This window comes from Taeniopygia guttata, chromosome 11 (genome assembly GCF_048771995.1).
Source record: "Taeniopygia guttata chromosome 11, bTaeGut7.mat, whole genome shotgun sequence".
Taxonomy (NCBI): domain Eukaryota; kingdom Metazoa; phylum Chordata; class Aves; order Passeriformes; family Estrildidae; genus Taeniopygia; species Taeniopygia guttata.
The window spans coordinates 3,090,625-3,106,744 of NC_133036.1; the positions used below are offsets into that span (position 1 = coordinate 3,090,625).

Below are 16,120 nucleotides of genomic sequence, written 5' to 3' on the forward strand. Positions count from 1 at the left end.
TATCCTAACCCCGATACAGGCACCCCACCTGGTTCCCCTTTTGCCTTTTTCTCTATGCCTTAACAGCTTGAGCAGGGATTTGCTGCAGGTCCTCATGGACTCCCTGCAGTGACTGATCCCTTCCCATGGGCACTTGCTTGGATGGGTTTAGCTGTATCTGAATTTAGATGAGGCTGACTGCCTATATACAGGATTAAACCTACTTGAATTTCAAGCAGGGGCTTGAAGGGCAACCCTTCCCTGTGTTATCAACCCAGAGTCCTCATGTTACTTTGGCCTTCTTTCTGCCACAGGGGTGTGTGGTTCTTTCAGGGTTCATGGGTCTCTGAACATCTACACTGTTTTGTGAGATTACATAAGTATCCTTACACAATTTTAAACAGTATTTTATTGAAATTTCATATCTCTGTTTTGCTGCAAGGTTACAAATTACTCATTGCACAGTCAACAAACAAGCACAATACATTATAGATAAGACGCCACAGAAAAGTATTTTATGTATCTTTAAGAAAAGGAATATGTATTTTTACTGACAACACAGTATAAAGAAAGCAGCTGGAAGGAATAAAGGAGCATCTTACATTTTGTGTAATGAAACAAATATCAGAGCACTAGTTCTGAGAAAAGAGACTATGGATGGCAGTTTTCCAATGGCTTATGAACTTATTATAAGAAGTACTGATGGGAATTAAATGCCCTATTGAATTAATAATTTTACCAGTAAAACATGTTCTCATTACAGTTAAACAATATCAGGGAGCCAGTCTTCTGAACCAGTAATTCCCCTTTCTACATGCATATCCAGGAGCAGTATTTATTGAGAAACTATTCTGTTAAAGTTGGCTTGTGTGCAACTAGATTGTTCAACATGATTGGTAAAGAATTTGGTAACACAGAGGAGTATAATTAGAATATATTTATCAAGGAGACCATCTTATCAAAAGAATTAATGAAGCTTAATTTTGAAGCTATAAAAGAACAGGGCCCTTCCAGAAACCCTACTTGTACACCGAGTGCAGAAATGGATGGTGGGAACAGTCTCAAATTCCTCTAGAAAAAAGCTCATGTGCTGTTTTTTAATCCTGTTCATGCTCAGCCTTCTCTTGCTGTTAAATACTCAGTGTGTTTACAACTGTTTTCCTTAGATCAATGACAGGGCTTTTATTCTACACTAAGGCGAAATTCTGTAGATGTCATATCAGTAAATAAAAATTGGTATCATGAAATCACCATTAACAGCAAGTATAATGGGAAAGCATTTACCAGCAAGCACTTGGAACTGACCATACAAAGATGTGGTACTGCCATCTTATCATTTCATAATAAATCTCAGTATATTTGATTAAAATGTCAGATTTGAGCCTACAAAGGGCAGGCCTATATCAATAACCCCACATACCTTGTGTATTTCAAAACATATTCCAAAGGCCAAAAGAGCAGATTTATAATAAAAATATCTCTGTCTAATCTTATGTCTATGAAGCCACTGGTCTGATTTTAGCCAGCTAGAATAAAAATGAAATAATAAAACATGTTATTGATAAGGATAATTGTCTAAATGTCAAAAAGATTTCTACAACCCTCTTGTTGTTCTTGCCCCCATCATCATGAAAATGCTGCAAACATCTGTCCTCAAATTATAGAAAAGTGTCTACAATGCTGCCTGCACCTGAATGTGAGAGATCTACTTCCACCCTTCAGTAATTGACCAGTTGCCCACTGTCCTGGTCAGGGTTCAAAAATAAAGAGTTTAGTGCTGCAGGATGGGTCTCTAAAGCTAGTTGTAGGCATGCAGTTCAAACTTGGAATAGGCTTGTCACTCATCTTGTCATCTTAAAAAACAAAACAAAACCCCAAGCAAACCAAAAAAGCACTCTTCTCCATATGGCAGGGGATGGTCTTCTCTGAGTAAGAGTTCAGCTATTGATGGAAGTTGTATGATTTAACAAGAAGTAATATTTGAAAACTACTCGGCACAGATGTCTTATTCATAATCTCTAGCTCCTGTGCGGAACTGCTGGTCCTGGACTCCAGTATTTATTCCACAATATGGATACCAAACCCATGCATCAAGTATTACAGAATTTATTCTTTAAATGTGACTATTTTCCATTAACAATGTTGGTCCTGGTCCAGCCAAGGTGATACAGAATTTATCACTTCAAATTCTAAACACTTTTGCTACATCATTTATAATTTACATGATTTTTCAAGTATGCAGATGAATTTATAGAAGTTATGTTTAAAATTTGTTATAGTTTTCCATTAACAAATCACAGAAAGATAAGTAGTTGCATTGCAGAGTATTCTCTAGATTCCACAGATTTTATGATACATAATACAGCATTAAGCATGATACAATTGTCAGACTAAAAGGTTGTGCCACAGAAGGAAACCCAAAGGACCTGGATGGCAGTGGCTGAGGCTTACGTAGGTCTAGGCGACAGGAATTTTGTGCTTCTTGCAGAATTTCACTTTCACCTACATCCATTACTCCAAAAGTGTTCCGCACCTACAAAAATTCAAAAGGTTGTCCCTGAAAGCCAGACTGGCCCAACAGCAAAAAGCTTTATGCAGCTAGCAAATTCAATACTATTTCAAGTTACCCAAGTCAAACTGTATTGCAAAATCACATCTGAATGTGAGGAAATCAATATTATTTTTCTGCTGTTTGCATTCCTATGAAGCACTTCCCAGAATTCAGCACAGATACATTACAGGCAAGAATCACAGGTCTGGCTGTTCTTTGTCTTGGCTCTCTCCACATATGGAGCAAAGAAACTCATGAACTTTCTTCCCTGAAAGGAGCCCACACTCTCAAGACAGAGCTTCAACGTCTCTAATTTAGAAGGGAAAAAACGCTGCTAGATCCCACAGATTGGTTAGGAGTGGTGAATTTGAGCCTCTTCATAATGTCAGTCTGCCACATAATGAAGTCAGCATTACGTAGATATTTTGGCAGCTTAACTGGAATAGTACAAATTTCCCTAATTTCAGTTCATCCAACATGCCCAAAAAAGACAAGTGGAAGAAAGGTCACCTTGAAATATCTGCTGTCTAGAAGGCTTTGTGTGTAATATCTACTTACCTATCAATACCTGTCAATAAAAGTATGAGGCAAGCAGTCTGGAAGCTTCAGCAGAGGCATTTGGAAAAGTTACCATTGAGGGGGCCCTACTCTTATCCAGTCTCCTTCCCTCCTCTCCTCCCTCATCCTTCTGGATTAATTTCCACTGTTTATACTTAAAGCTCATTGTGATCTGGTTGTTATGTTTATGACTTGTTAGTGATCTGGCCATGGCAGAAGCCTTTTGAACAGCAGCCCAATCCCATGACAAGAATTAAATTGATTTGCAGGAGTCAACATTCCTTCCTGCCCAGCGAACACAGCCAGACTGTGCTGCTGGTACATCCGCAGTTTCTCCAAACCACGAAGTGATTCCATTTAGAAGTCACTGATGTGTGCTTATCAGATTACTGCAGAGAGGAAAACTTCCAAAGAGCTTTGTCTGCTCTCTCTCATTTTCCTTTATGCTGCTAATGCTCTCCTGTCTTCTTGGTTTCTTTCCCAGCATTTGGATTTACTGAATTAGGTGTTGACATTCCCTCATAGCTCTCTCATTGAACAAAAAAAACCTCCAAAACAAAACACATAAAATGAAAAAAAAAAAATAAACCAAAAAACCAAAGCAAAAACCCACCCAAAAAATTAACAACAAAACACCAACAGTTCCTCTTTCCCTCTTAGTAAGAATCAAGATTCAGTTTGGATTTTAATCTTACATTTTCTACTTCCCTGAAGACACGGAGAAAGTTCTCCCTTAAGACTCCTTTCAGTTCAGTTTCATTCCATCCTCTTCTAAGAAGTTCCTCTATCAAAGAAGGGTATTTAGAGACATCTTCCAATCCCTTGGGAAAGCTGTTGACAAGAGTGACACAAGAACATACAACACACATCACTGACAAATTGGAGAAAAAGGGTTTTAATTAGTCTTTTGCACATATTGACTTCTGAAGTGAGCTGACTTTGGACCCAACTCTTTTTCTAAGAATTCAGCTGACAAACAGAAACGGGACTGGGACACAACAAAAGGCTTTTTCTTCACATAGGACCCAATAAACAGAACACAACTGGAATGAAGATGAACTTCTGTAGAGGCAAAACAACACCATGGGAGGATATTAGAACAAAAGGGGGAAAAATAACCAGAAATTCATGTATACGGTAATCCGCACTTTCCATCTGACCTTTAGAGTAAGAGGAAACAGCTGCATCACAGATGAAATTGGGGCAATCCAATGTAACTGAGAACAAAAGGAAACCTACAAACACATTATGAGCTCTGGAGTTGGAGGCAATTTTGTCAACTCTGTTGTTTACAAAGTATTTACCAAAAAAAACCCCAATTATAATAATAATACTGGTTGAATTAAGCCAATTGTTTAGGCAGTGGAAAGAAACCTATTCAGAGTCCTCTACTGAAGAAATTACAGAAAGCAAAACTGATCTATGCCTTATGCTAATTCTTGTCAGAATAAAAAGAATTTAGAAATAAAAAGCTGCAAAACCTGCATTCAACAGCTGTTTTAAATTATATTTCCACGAGATTTTGACATGGTTTTGAGATAACTAATATTTTTGTTACTTTTCTGTTCCATGAAGATGTGGTGATAAGTATATGTCAAAAAATCTGTGGCATTACTAGCAGGGATTAGGACCTTAACATCAGTTTAACTGATGGCCTTTGAAAAAATACATGATAAAATGTGTCCTTTTGTTGCAAACTGTATTTTTATTTTGAACATTATCATTTCAGATCTATGATATCATGGGTGCTGACACAATGGGTCTGTGTTTGTACTTTACAGATGGGAGCCTGATTCTGACTTTCACTCCCTAGCAGGGAGTGAAAGGAGAAAAAGAAAAAAGAAAAAGGAGATAATGATTTAACAGGAAGATAAAAAGAAAAAAAAAAGTTTAAGATTACAGCAGCAAATGCCACCCAATGAGCATTTGTTTCCTGTGCTGTAACTGCAGTAGTCCAGGAGTGAGGAGTGGTTTTGTGGTAGGCTGCTCAGAGGTTTTGAGGCTCTGCTTGACTCAAACATTTCCCAAAAGCAGGAGTGGTTTCAGAACACCCAAACTCTGTGGCTTTCCCCAAGGACAGTGCAGGAAAGAGTTTTGCAGCATCTGTCTAGACTGAACCATTTACCATATAAAGATTGAGACAGCTTTTCTGTCATTCATCAGTGGCTTTTGGAGAAAAACAACCCCTATCACTGGTTTTGTATGCACAAACCTAGAGCACACAGCTTCAGAGTTCACAGGGCCTGAGGATCCATTTCTACATTTGTAGCACTGTTTCATGAAGTTCTAAAAAGAAATTACTGTGCCTCTCTTTCATAAAACTTGGGTTAGTCTCATTACAAGATAATCTGATAGCAGTTTTTTTAGTCTGCCTTCTTTTTTCCCTTAAATGAATCAAACCCCACATGATTTGAGGAGCAGATGTCAATGTTTGTACAACTTTACTCACTGTTCCACTCCATCATAGTCACCACCAATTCCTATCGATTCTGAACCTGCAATTTCCTTTATATGGTCAAAATGATCTGAAAGAAAATGTCAAGAAAACAACATCTAAGCACCTAGCAAAAAAAAAAAAAAAAATGACAGATCACACATATTGGCACTAGGCAACAGCTCCCCTTAATCGTGGGTTCTTAATCAAATTCTTTCTTAAAACAGTCAGAAGACACCCCATCAGGCAGGGACCTTCAAAATATCAACTACACTGATTAAATGCAAATGAGGAAAGAGACATGATCATCACAGCCCATTAATTCCTAACAAGTAACCCAATTATACCAATAGAATTTTCATTATCCATCACATACCTATGTTTCCCATTCTTAATTACATAGGCTTAAAGTGTTTTCCAGAAAGTAACAACTACTTTGGGACTAATGGTTGTTGGCTCTGTTTGTGAGCATCATGTCCTCCAGCTACACACACATCTTGTGCCTCTTGTTATTGTTTAGTGAGTGTTAGCTCAAAAAGTAATAGAGCTGGAATAAACAAGCGGTCAAATTTACATGGCCTTGAAAATGATGCATGCCCCAGGACATTCATAGAATTTATACAAATTTGTAGAACCCACAAAAACTACAGTATATTAACATCAAACCTGCAAGGGTAGAAATAGTAACGACTTTTCTGCCACAGGCCAGTACATCTGCATTGAAAGTCACCATGATAATTCCCTTATTCTTTTTCTGAAAGATATGAAGAGACAGGTGATGAGTGAACTCTTGTGCCCTGCAAACTTCATGGGCATCTTATGTAGAATCTTCTACACCCCTCCACCAATGAGAACAGCAACACTAAGTCAAAGTTCAGATGGCAACACAAGGCTTTGCCTCCCTGTCCTTTCCCCTGGGTTAATTTTACCTTCATGCAGAATCAGAAGTGCAATGACTACATTAAAAAAAAAAAAAACAAACTCAACCAGAATTTAAAAGTATTTGAGAACACTTCATTTTTGTAGTCAAAGGCTAAACACAACCCAGAGAAAATGTCTCAGAAGCAATTGTAAGCTGCTGCTCAAGGATCTGCTTCTACATCAAATTCAGGGATGAGGAGGTGGAAAGTAAACATCATTATTTGAATGCACATTTGCTGCAGCCCATGCAAACATTGCCATTAAGACAAAAAACAAAACCCCCAAGAAGCAAAACCAACAAATCCCTTCCTCCAAAAACAAACCCAAGAACCATGTCACTCACCAATTGCTGGAGGATATCATCAGGAACATTTCTTGAGTGATTACAAACAGAAAATGCTGCTGAGTGGCTGAAAATTACTGGTGCTTTTGAGATACTGAGTGCAGCCTTTACAGTGGAGTATGAGGTATGAGATAAATCTATCAGCATACCCAGGCGATTCATCTCCTTTACCACTTCCTAAAACAGATGTACAGACAACAGTGTCAGTATTAAGTTTCCTGAAAGGAAACTGTTTAGCTGGTATATGGAAACAGATAGATTAATTCTGCAGCTGCCAGCTAGTCATAAACATGCTGTGCCTGTACTGGTTGCTATGTACCTATTAATTCATTAGTGATTTACTCACTCAAAATTAGCCAGAATGCCACCACATGCTCAAAACTTAGAAAACTTAGTCAATATAAAATAAATCATTGGAAGTGTTATTCATATCTTACTGCTTACACATATGAATTCATACATCTAATATGTATTAAAACAACTGTAATTAAATTTAACACTTCTTTTACCCTAAGAAGCATCACAGAGAATTTGGTTTGATTAAATTCTGGTCACCTCCTAACTATTAAGGACTTCCAGTAATTAATTTTTAATGTCAGCTTGCTTTTGAGAAGATAAGGCCAGAAGTTGTTAGTTGCATGACAGATTGCCCAGATTAGCATTTGAAAGAAATCCTTACTTGGCCAAATGCAGTCAGACCAATAACACTAGGATAAAAGTTGTGTATTCCTTTAGATGATGATTCAGACCTTGAAAAGGGGAGTGAGGGAGAAGAAACATATTATTCTGGAGAATACAGTATCAGCAGCTGAAAACGCTTTCACTACACACAAGAAAAATGTCACATAGACAAATGTGGGGATAATGAGCTAGTTAATAGGTATCTTGTTCAGGCAGTGCTTTTTATGTTCATAAGTGCTTTCAGGTTCACTAATGTCGATTTTTGTGAAGAAATTTAAGACAGATTGTCAAGTGTCCAAATTATGATCAATACAAGCACTACATAATGGATGGAGTCTCCCACTGTACACATGGAAAATTATTTACCCCCAAAACTCATCACCTTGACTTGGTTCAAAGTCTTTCACAGGGTAAGTTTGTGTCTGGATCCATACGTCTCCCATCATGCAGCTGCCACTCCTTTGCATTAGGCAGTCACACAAAAATATGCACGATAGTTACCAAGGAGTGTTGCAGGAGTGTGTTAGAGTCATGTAGCGAACACCCAAGTCATAGTACATCCTCAGTGCTGCCAAGCTGCTGTCAATGGAGTGGCCACCCTCTATTCCAATCAAACATGCAATCCTTCTGCTGTCAGAGATACCTGGAAAACACAAAGAAGGATGATTCCAAAGTAATTCCATGACAGATAAGAAGCCAGCATTACTGAGCACTGTAATTTAATTACACCGTCTGTGTAAATTGCAAGCAATAATAAAGACATTTTGATAGAATTGGAGCTTACAGGGTAGATGTTTATATGACAAATTTTCTCATGACTGCAGTGGGCCAGGGCTGTGCACAGTTAATGGCTGTGGTTCAGAGGAAATGTTGAAGCTACTCTTTAAAACAAGATAACTTGTTTGCATCTCTCTGTACACACCTCCTGCAATCACATTTTTTAAAAATACTTTTACAAAAGGGAGCATTACCTTGGGAAGTCACCACAAGTTCCAGCTCTTCATAGCTGTTACACATCCTCTTGACAACATCGATTTGCTCTAAGGTCAGGCGCACAGCATCCTTGTTCTGAGCGCTGCAAAGAACATACACTGACCAAAACTGAAAGAGACATTGACAAGTAAACCAGATAACTTGTGTTTTGACTTGGAAACTTCCATTTGCTCATAGTTCAGGAGCACAGATCAAAATAACTTCCTGCAGTTTACAAGGGAGTTGTCACTATGGCTGTTTCCCCAAAGAAAGAGTTGTGTTGCAAGGCAAGAGCACCCACTCCGGACATGATCAAGGCCTCCTCATACACTCAGCTACTCCACAGTACATGCAGGAAAGCAAATACAAGCTTCCTTTAATTTATATATCACAAAACAAATGATGCTGTTTTGACTAAGAGTACCTGAATTATAAAACCCAAACACTTGAAACACGGCTGTCATGAAAGAGTATCTATGGCTTTTCAGTTCTACTATTTTTTTCTTTTTCAGCATAGAGAACCAAAATCAGGGAAGGAAGCAAATGTAGAAATATGTTCTGAGCCCCACCACCACAGCAGTACATACCTGAGCTCCCACATAACCAGCCTGAAGTTTCACAAGGTTTGTGTGGGTCGTGTTGAGTTCCCTCAAGTTGACTCTACTGAGTCTATTTTGGTAAAGTATTCTCAGCTGCAGTACAAAGTCATTGTGGCTAGAATGAAAAACAAACAGGGCTTGTGATAGAGATAAATGTTCCCTTTCTAACCCAAGTGTTGTTTCTTCCACTGTTTGGAGTCCCTTACACCATTGACTGCTAATAATCCTTCCAACCATAGATGCCTGACAGTCTCTCTTCTTTTCTGCCTTTTCTGCTTCTCACCCCATCCCACCAGTGAGCAGGTTATGGGTGTACAGTAAGTTGGGAGTGGACACAGCTGAGACAGGTGACCCCACCTGGCCAAAGGATCTTCCAGACCATATATGCTCAGCATATAAAGTTTAGGAGAAGGAGGAAGACTGGGGGCATTCAGAATCATGATGTTTATCTTTCCAAGAAATATTATGTGTGGTGGAGCCCTGCTTCCTGGGGATGGATGAATGCCTTAGTCATGGGGAGTAGTGAATTAATTCCTTGTCTTGTTTTGTGCATAGCTTTTGCTTTCCTTATTAAGCTGCCCGTGTCTCAGCTCATGAGTTTTCTCACTTTTCTGATCCTCTCCCACATCCCACCAGAGGGATGAGTAAGCAAGGACTGTGTTGGGCTCAGGTGCCAGCTGGGGTTAAACCATGACATCTAGCTAGAAAATCAATACAGTGTTTAGGGTAACACAATCCTACATTAATCACCCTCTGAACCAAAGCTCCTTCCCAAAGTATCACTGCAATGGTAGCTCAGTGCTGTGTGCTCATAACAGCCCATGTCTCTGCTAATCTGACACTTCAGCATTTCCTCCTCACTTGTCAGACTCACAAAGAGGGTTTAGACGAACATATTTTATATACCCATCAATCAAACGTGCATCTTGCATCAGCTCAATAGCTCTTTCTCTCATTGCTTTCCCACAGCCGAATGGCACAATATCAGAAAAGAACATCAGCAGCCACAACAACTTCGCCGTATCTCTCTTAATTTCCATTTTCCAGTGGAAAAAGTGCTAAAGCACAGCACCACAATTGTTCACTGATGACAACGAAACAGCAAAATTTCCAGTCTGCAGAGACTGTAGGGTCAGCAGCGCAGGCAATTTGAATGCCCCTCCTTCTGATAAGGCCGCTTGTGGATTCTGGAGGAGGAAAGAAAAAACCAAAGAAATAATAGTAAACAGAAGGGAAGGTAGCATTGGAAACTCTGAAACTGCTACATTCTCCCAAAGATTTTAGGGTCTCTGACTATTATGCTCTTGCACATATGACCTCTCCTTAAACTCTGCTGCTGCCACCAGCTCAGTGCTGAAGAGAACCAATTGCTCAACCAGAGCTGAGCCCGCTACAGCTCCCAAAAACAGCTTCCAAAACAGCAGAAGACGATCATTTTTTCATTATTTTAACTTATTTTAACTTGTTCTCTTTCTGTGGGAAATCTCATACTGAAATGGGCACTGAAACTGTTTTCTGAGAAAGTTGAGAAGTGAACTTAAAACACAAAGAACATCAGATGAGAGGAACAGTGATTGCTAGAAACAAAACCATCCTCAAAATCCTTCCTCTGATAGTCTCAGAATAGAAGTTTTTCTTTCATAAATATGCATCAGAAATATACATGCATTGTGAGACCCAAAAACTTTAGTGGCACAGCACTTCTATAAAACCATAAAGTTTAGAGAGCAATCAGAAGTTGTTTCTTTTCTCCTCTGTGTCAACCATAGAGATTTCCCTCAAATGTCAAAGCACAAATACAGACTTACCCTTTTACCACAAGTACAGGCTTTGTTACCACAGGGAAAAAAAAGTCTTTGTATCTCTAATCTAGAAAATGTTAAATTGGTTTGTGGCAGGTCAGCATGCAAAATGTTAAAATGACAAGGTCAAAAAACTGCCCAAGCAGAATAATTTTGACAAGTTAGTACCACAAAGGCAAATTAGTTTCTGTAGGCATGTTTTGGTTGCAAATTCCTCAAGATAAAATACAGGACAGATCTGCAGCCTGAATCTCTAGAGTTCTGCCAGATCCTGACAAAAGGACTCTAAAAGAAAAACTAAGATTTTATAGCTTATTATCTGCTCTTCATATACGTATAGAAATTCATATAATGAGTCAGTTCAAACTGCTTAATGAGAAAGTAGCAAACCTTTTTCACATAATAACTATTCTGAGGCTCTAAAAACTGATACACACTGTAGATTTTGATCCAAATATTTACAATTTTTTCCTGAATTCAACAGCAATTTTCAGGAAGATTTTTTTCATCAGGAACTAAGTGTTCTTCCAGTTGTATGACTGCTAAAATAAATTATTTTCATCTATACATTACCAAATCCACTTTCTGTGTATGTCTACAAAAATGCAGTTTTTTGTAGCTACAAGAATTTTCTATCTATTTGCTATATCAAAGTATCTTCTCAGTTTCATGCAAAATATTCTTTATACTTTGACAGTAAGACTCATTTGCCTTTGAAGCTCTTTAGATATAAAAAAAAAAGATCATAATTAAAGCATCGTTCAGAGATCAGTACTTGAAAATTGAAGGAGTATTGCAAGCACTACACAAAATAAAGAACATGGTACATTGGCATCCCTGTTTAAACAACATTTGAAATACAAAACCCACACAGCTTTTTCCCATGCTTACTGAGCAGAGCAGAAAAGTGGAAGTTGAAATAAGATTTATAGCTTTTCTTTTATTTATCTAGAGGCTCCTTGGAGCAGTTACCTTCTTCAGATAAGAGAGCCGAGTCGAAATCCGCATTCCGCTGTGCTGGGTACAGCAGCTAAGGCTCGGCACTGGACCTGCCTGGCATCACAGCAGCAACCAAGAAACCTCCTGTGTTCCTTTAGCTCGTGGCACAGGCTGCACACACAGCAGGCATTTGGAAATTGCCACTTTCTGAGATGCAAGGTCTGTGCATGAGCTTTCAGCTCAGCTACACCCACATGGGCGCCCCACAGGGTTTCTGCTGTGCCTTGTTAAAAACCCAGCATTTCCTCCCTCTCGTGGCAGCCTGGCTGTGCAGTCCACAATGCCTCCGTTTGCCAGCAGATGATGTGTTAAAATCTCTGCTTGTATGGTTCAGAAATGGGTGCCTCTCACCACAGCATAATTTAGGTTGGAAGGGGTTTTTGGTGGGATATCATCTAGTCCAGCCACCTGGCCCCAGGTAAGGTAACTCCAAAGTTAGAGCAGGTTGCTCAGGACCTCACTCAGTGGAAGGTTTGATGTCTTCAATGAAAAAGATCATACAATCTTTCCAGGATCCTGTTCCAGTGTTTGCTTATCCACATTGACTATACCTAAGCCAATAAATATCTACTTCTTGTTACTATACCTGCTGTATTTTATTCAGGACTCACAGTGCCATTGTATTTTATTTACAAAGGTCAAAATAGTCACAAGGTACGGGTGACATTTCCAAAAATAATTATGTTTCCGAACATACTGTGGCCTTTCAAACATGAAAATTTGGGAACAAGGAAATACACGGAAAAACCATGATGCTAGAGTTTCACAAGAAGTGGTTTGTTTATCATAATTTTTAATTCACTTCATATCTTTTTACTAGAAACCAAAAGGGCATCATGTTTTTGTTTAGGATTCCATTGCAGAGAAATGACCAAGTCCTATTATGAAATCTTCCACAGATCTGTTGTGCAAGTCATGTCTTAAGTGAACACACATTCATCATCAATCCTCTAGTTCCCAAAGTGCAAAACTTAAACAGAAACCCCCACATCCCTGGGAATTCTGATGCACAATGCTAATTTGGTGAACTTCACTTATAAACATTTACTATCCACTTCTCTGGACTAGAGAGCCCTAAACAGTACAAATGAAGTAACAAGAGAAAAGACAAATATCTTCTCTTTCTAATCTGAAATCTGATCCAGGACAGAGCCATTATTATTCCAATGACAGGAAACCATCTTTCATATTGAAATTAAAGCTGCAATTATCAGGTTCAGACTCCTTTTCCATTTGTGGTCTAGTTCTAGCCCATACTTCATTGTTAATTTTAAAGTTTTCAGGTTCTCATCTCTATCTTCCAGAGTAATTAAATATCACATACCTTGCAATTTACTTTTCCCATTTTCTGAATTTTCTCTCCTTGCAAAGTCAAGTCAAATCTCTGATCTGATTTCTACCTAAAACAGTTTTCCCACATGCTTGCAGAAAAGCTAAGCTCACCAACTCCTTGTTCAACAGAAGTTTTTGCTGAACCACTAAGCACCTTCTTGAGCTTTTAGTAGCTCACTTCTTTGCAGATTCAGAACATAACTGATTTTTAAACCAAGCGCTTCCTTTGGCTCATCATGAGCTTTCTTCTATAATTTTATTCCAATAGTCGTGGATTAGTGTTAGCAGCTGTTTGTGTATTATAATTAGTGTTAGCAGCTATTTGTGATATACATCCTTCCTGCAGAGTTCATCTGCCAGGACTGGTCTCTTGATAAGTACCCCAGAAGCTATCTTTATTGTCCAGAATGTTGCTACACAGCTGTCTCACCCTGATAATAGCTATCCCTATGTTTATAGCATGTTTTATTCACCTCACACATATTTTGGAGCAGGCTGAGAAGCTGTAAAAGAACTGCATCACTCACACTGAAATCAGCTCTCAGGAGGCAGAGGGATAACATTGTGTATTGGAACTACTTTTCCCACTAGGAAGGCTTGTTCCAGCCCAGAGCATCTACATTAATTTCAACACTTACACATCCAAACCACTGATAGTTTTTACTGTCAGCACAGATTGAACTGTAGATGACTACAGCTGGGAAAGTAGGACTTTGTACATGCAGATGCCTATTGCAGCCATTTTTAACTGCAATTTTGTTTTCTATAAAATTCTTCTCTTCTACTAGCTCCTGGCACCAGCTACACTACATAACAGCACTTCAGCATTTGGGATGGATATAGTTTTGTGTGTCAATCAGTTTCAAAACCCCATTGAAATTGCTTAGGGACAGGCGACATTAACATAGTATTGTAAGTCCTGCTTATCAAGTATTCAAACTTTCTGTCCTACTTCTGTGTGAAGATTGCAATCTCCAGGGCAGTCAGTTTGACATTTCTCGAGGGCAGGTATCAGTGTTTTAATTAGAAACTGTTACAACATGTTAGGAAGAGGAACTCCTGTATATCAGGATTTCAGTTTGCATAAAAATAGTAATACAGGCTGAATTAACTATTGCAAATTGAGTTCCAACTGTTTCTTCTACTCTTCTCAGCATTAGTTTCAGGTCCTAAAATGAAGTGAGTTCTCACTCAGATGGGGTGGTGATGGGAGGTCCTTTGGTAATTTTAATCTGCTTAAATCAGCATGGTTGCAACATATTTCTTACATGAGACCTTATGAGAAATATTCATCTTGGGAGATCCGAGAGGTTAAAAACCAAGCCAGTAAAACACTTCTTTTTGCCATGTTGCTCTGCTTTGGGGCTGCCTGAAGCTGCCCCAGTTTCACAGCTAATTTGACCAACATCCTGAAGGCAGTTCAGAGGGTGCCATACACTCTTAGGACATGAACATACAGAACCACATCAACTGGCACAAGTTACTAAAGACAAAACAAACAGGAAGTACGAAGACAAGTTGTTCTTTTCACAGGGGAAAGATTTCATGAAGCACATGAAGATATCACCAAAGCTCCTTAGAAAGAATCTAGAGCTGAACTTTGCCTATAGCTGACAGCAAATAGTCCTTAATGAATGTAGATACCTTTCAGGATGAACACAAATTAGTACTATTCTGACACCCATCAATGTGTCTCATCAACAAGTTTTTCTAAAAGCACCAAAGCTGCTGTGGATTCTCCTGGTTCAATACTCTGAGAGAATCAATTTCTGTATTTTCTTGGAAAGAAAGGCAGAGAAAGCAGCAGTGGGGAAAAAACAGCTGCAATAGGCTTATCTAGAAATTTATATTATATTTATTTTAAAATATCATTAATATTTACAATTGACAATGCCCAAATGGCAAAGCAAATCAAGCAAGGCTTCTGTTTGTTTAACTATACATTTGTTCTACAAAGATATCAGATATCCAGATTAACTCTTTTCATTCAAGCAAGGTGAAAGTTCTTGCCACGAGGTGGCAGGAGCTTCCCCATTAAAATAATACGTATTATTATATGTGTGTGATCTGTGATTTGACGACAGATTGCTAATTGACAGGAATGGAGATGACTTCTGAGAACCAGGATGCAAACTAGCTTGCTTCAGATAGGTGGGCTCTTTTATTTGGAGGTTGTTCTCCCACCCAAGGAAATAAAAAGAAAAATTTTCTCTTTTGAAAGGAAGTTGAAAAGGTCATGAAAGCCTCAAGGACAACAGAAGTCGTTGCCTGCTCAGTTTGAGAATTTTATCTGAAAAGGCTTCCAGAACACATAAAGAAAAGCAAAAAAAACAAAAAAAAAAAAAAAAAAAAAACAAAAACAAAAAAAACCAAAACAAAAACGTTTAAAGCAGAATACTCAAAGCTCTATTTCTTCCAGTTCCCACTCCAATTTTCCAGGAAGAGCAAAGCCATTCATATCTATTTAAAGCAGTTGCTGCCCTTGTGGCATTAAGCACCCACAGCCGGGAATGGCTCCACTGAATACCATGGGTCCTGTTTAGCACAGGTTTCTGAGAAAAGCCACTCATTTTGGTGTCAATGAGAAAATCCAATTTAGAGCAAGTATTCTTAGCTTCATTTTTACCAGCTAATAATGGGTCCATTTTTTTTCTTCATTTTTCAAATACTTGGCTTTGAGTTTTGGAGGGATGTTTAAAAAATTGTCATCCTTGCCTGATGAGCAGATGGCATCCAGGTAATCCTTGAGCAAGATCTGATTTCTTATTCATTCCTATGCTTATGAGTAGAAGCTCTCCAACACCTTTAAGTGCAAGCTTGTCAGCACATGCTAGGATGTTAGAAGAGGATATACCAGCTTTTTAAATAATCAGTTGTGTGCCAGTCTCTTTGTTAGCAATTCTGAAAGCCTTAAGCAATGACTTCTCTTTGCTGTGTATCTGCAAACAG

The 16,120-nt window shown here is 38.6% G+C and overlaps 1 protein-coding gene across 2 annotated transcripts; it reads right to left on the reverse strand.

Annotated features, from left to right (window-relative positions):
* Nucleotides 1–356: 356 nt before the first annotated feature.
* LOC100220796 (dipeptidase 2) lies at nt 357–13,418 on the reverse strand. Of its 2 annotated transcripts, XM_030282425.4 has the most exons (11): nt 11,813–13,418; nt 9,945–10,225; nt 9,027–9,153; nt 8,439–8,568; nt 7,969–8,110; nt 7,466–7,535; nt 6,787–6,963; nt 6,189–6,276; nt 5,538–5,613; nt 3,784–3,919; nt 357–2,512 (listed from the first exon to the last, which is right to left on the reverse strand). In XM_030282425.4, the coding sequence occupies exons 2-11, from the start codon at nt 10,076–10,078 to the stop codon at nt 2,327–2,329; spliced, it is 1,266 nt and encodes a 421-aa protein (XP_030138285.2). In that variant the 5' UTR covers nt 10,079–10,225; nt 11,813–13,418; the 3' UTR covers nt 357–2,326. The 2 variants fall into 2 exon arrangements, with proteins under 2 accessions (XP_030138285.2, XP_030138286.2); XM_030282426.4 differs by lacking the exon at nt 11,813–13,418 and having other exon boundaries at nt 8,439–8,542; nt 9,945–10,071.
* Nucleotides 13,419–16,120: the final 2,702 nt, after the last annotated feature.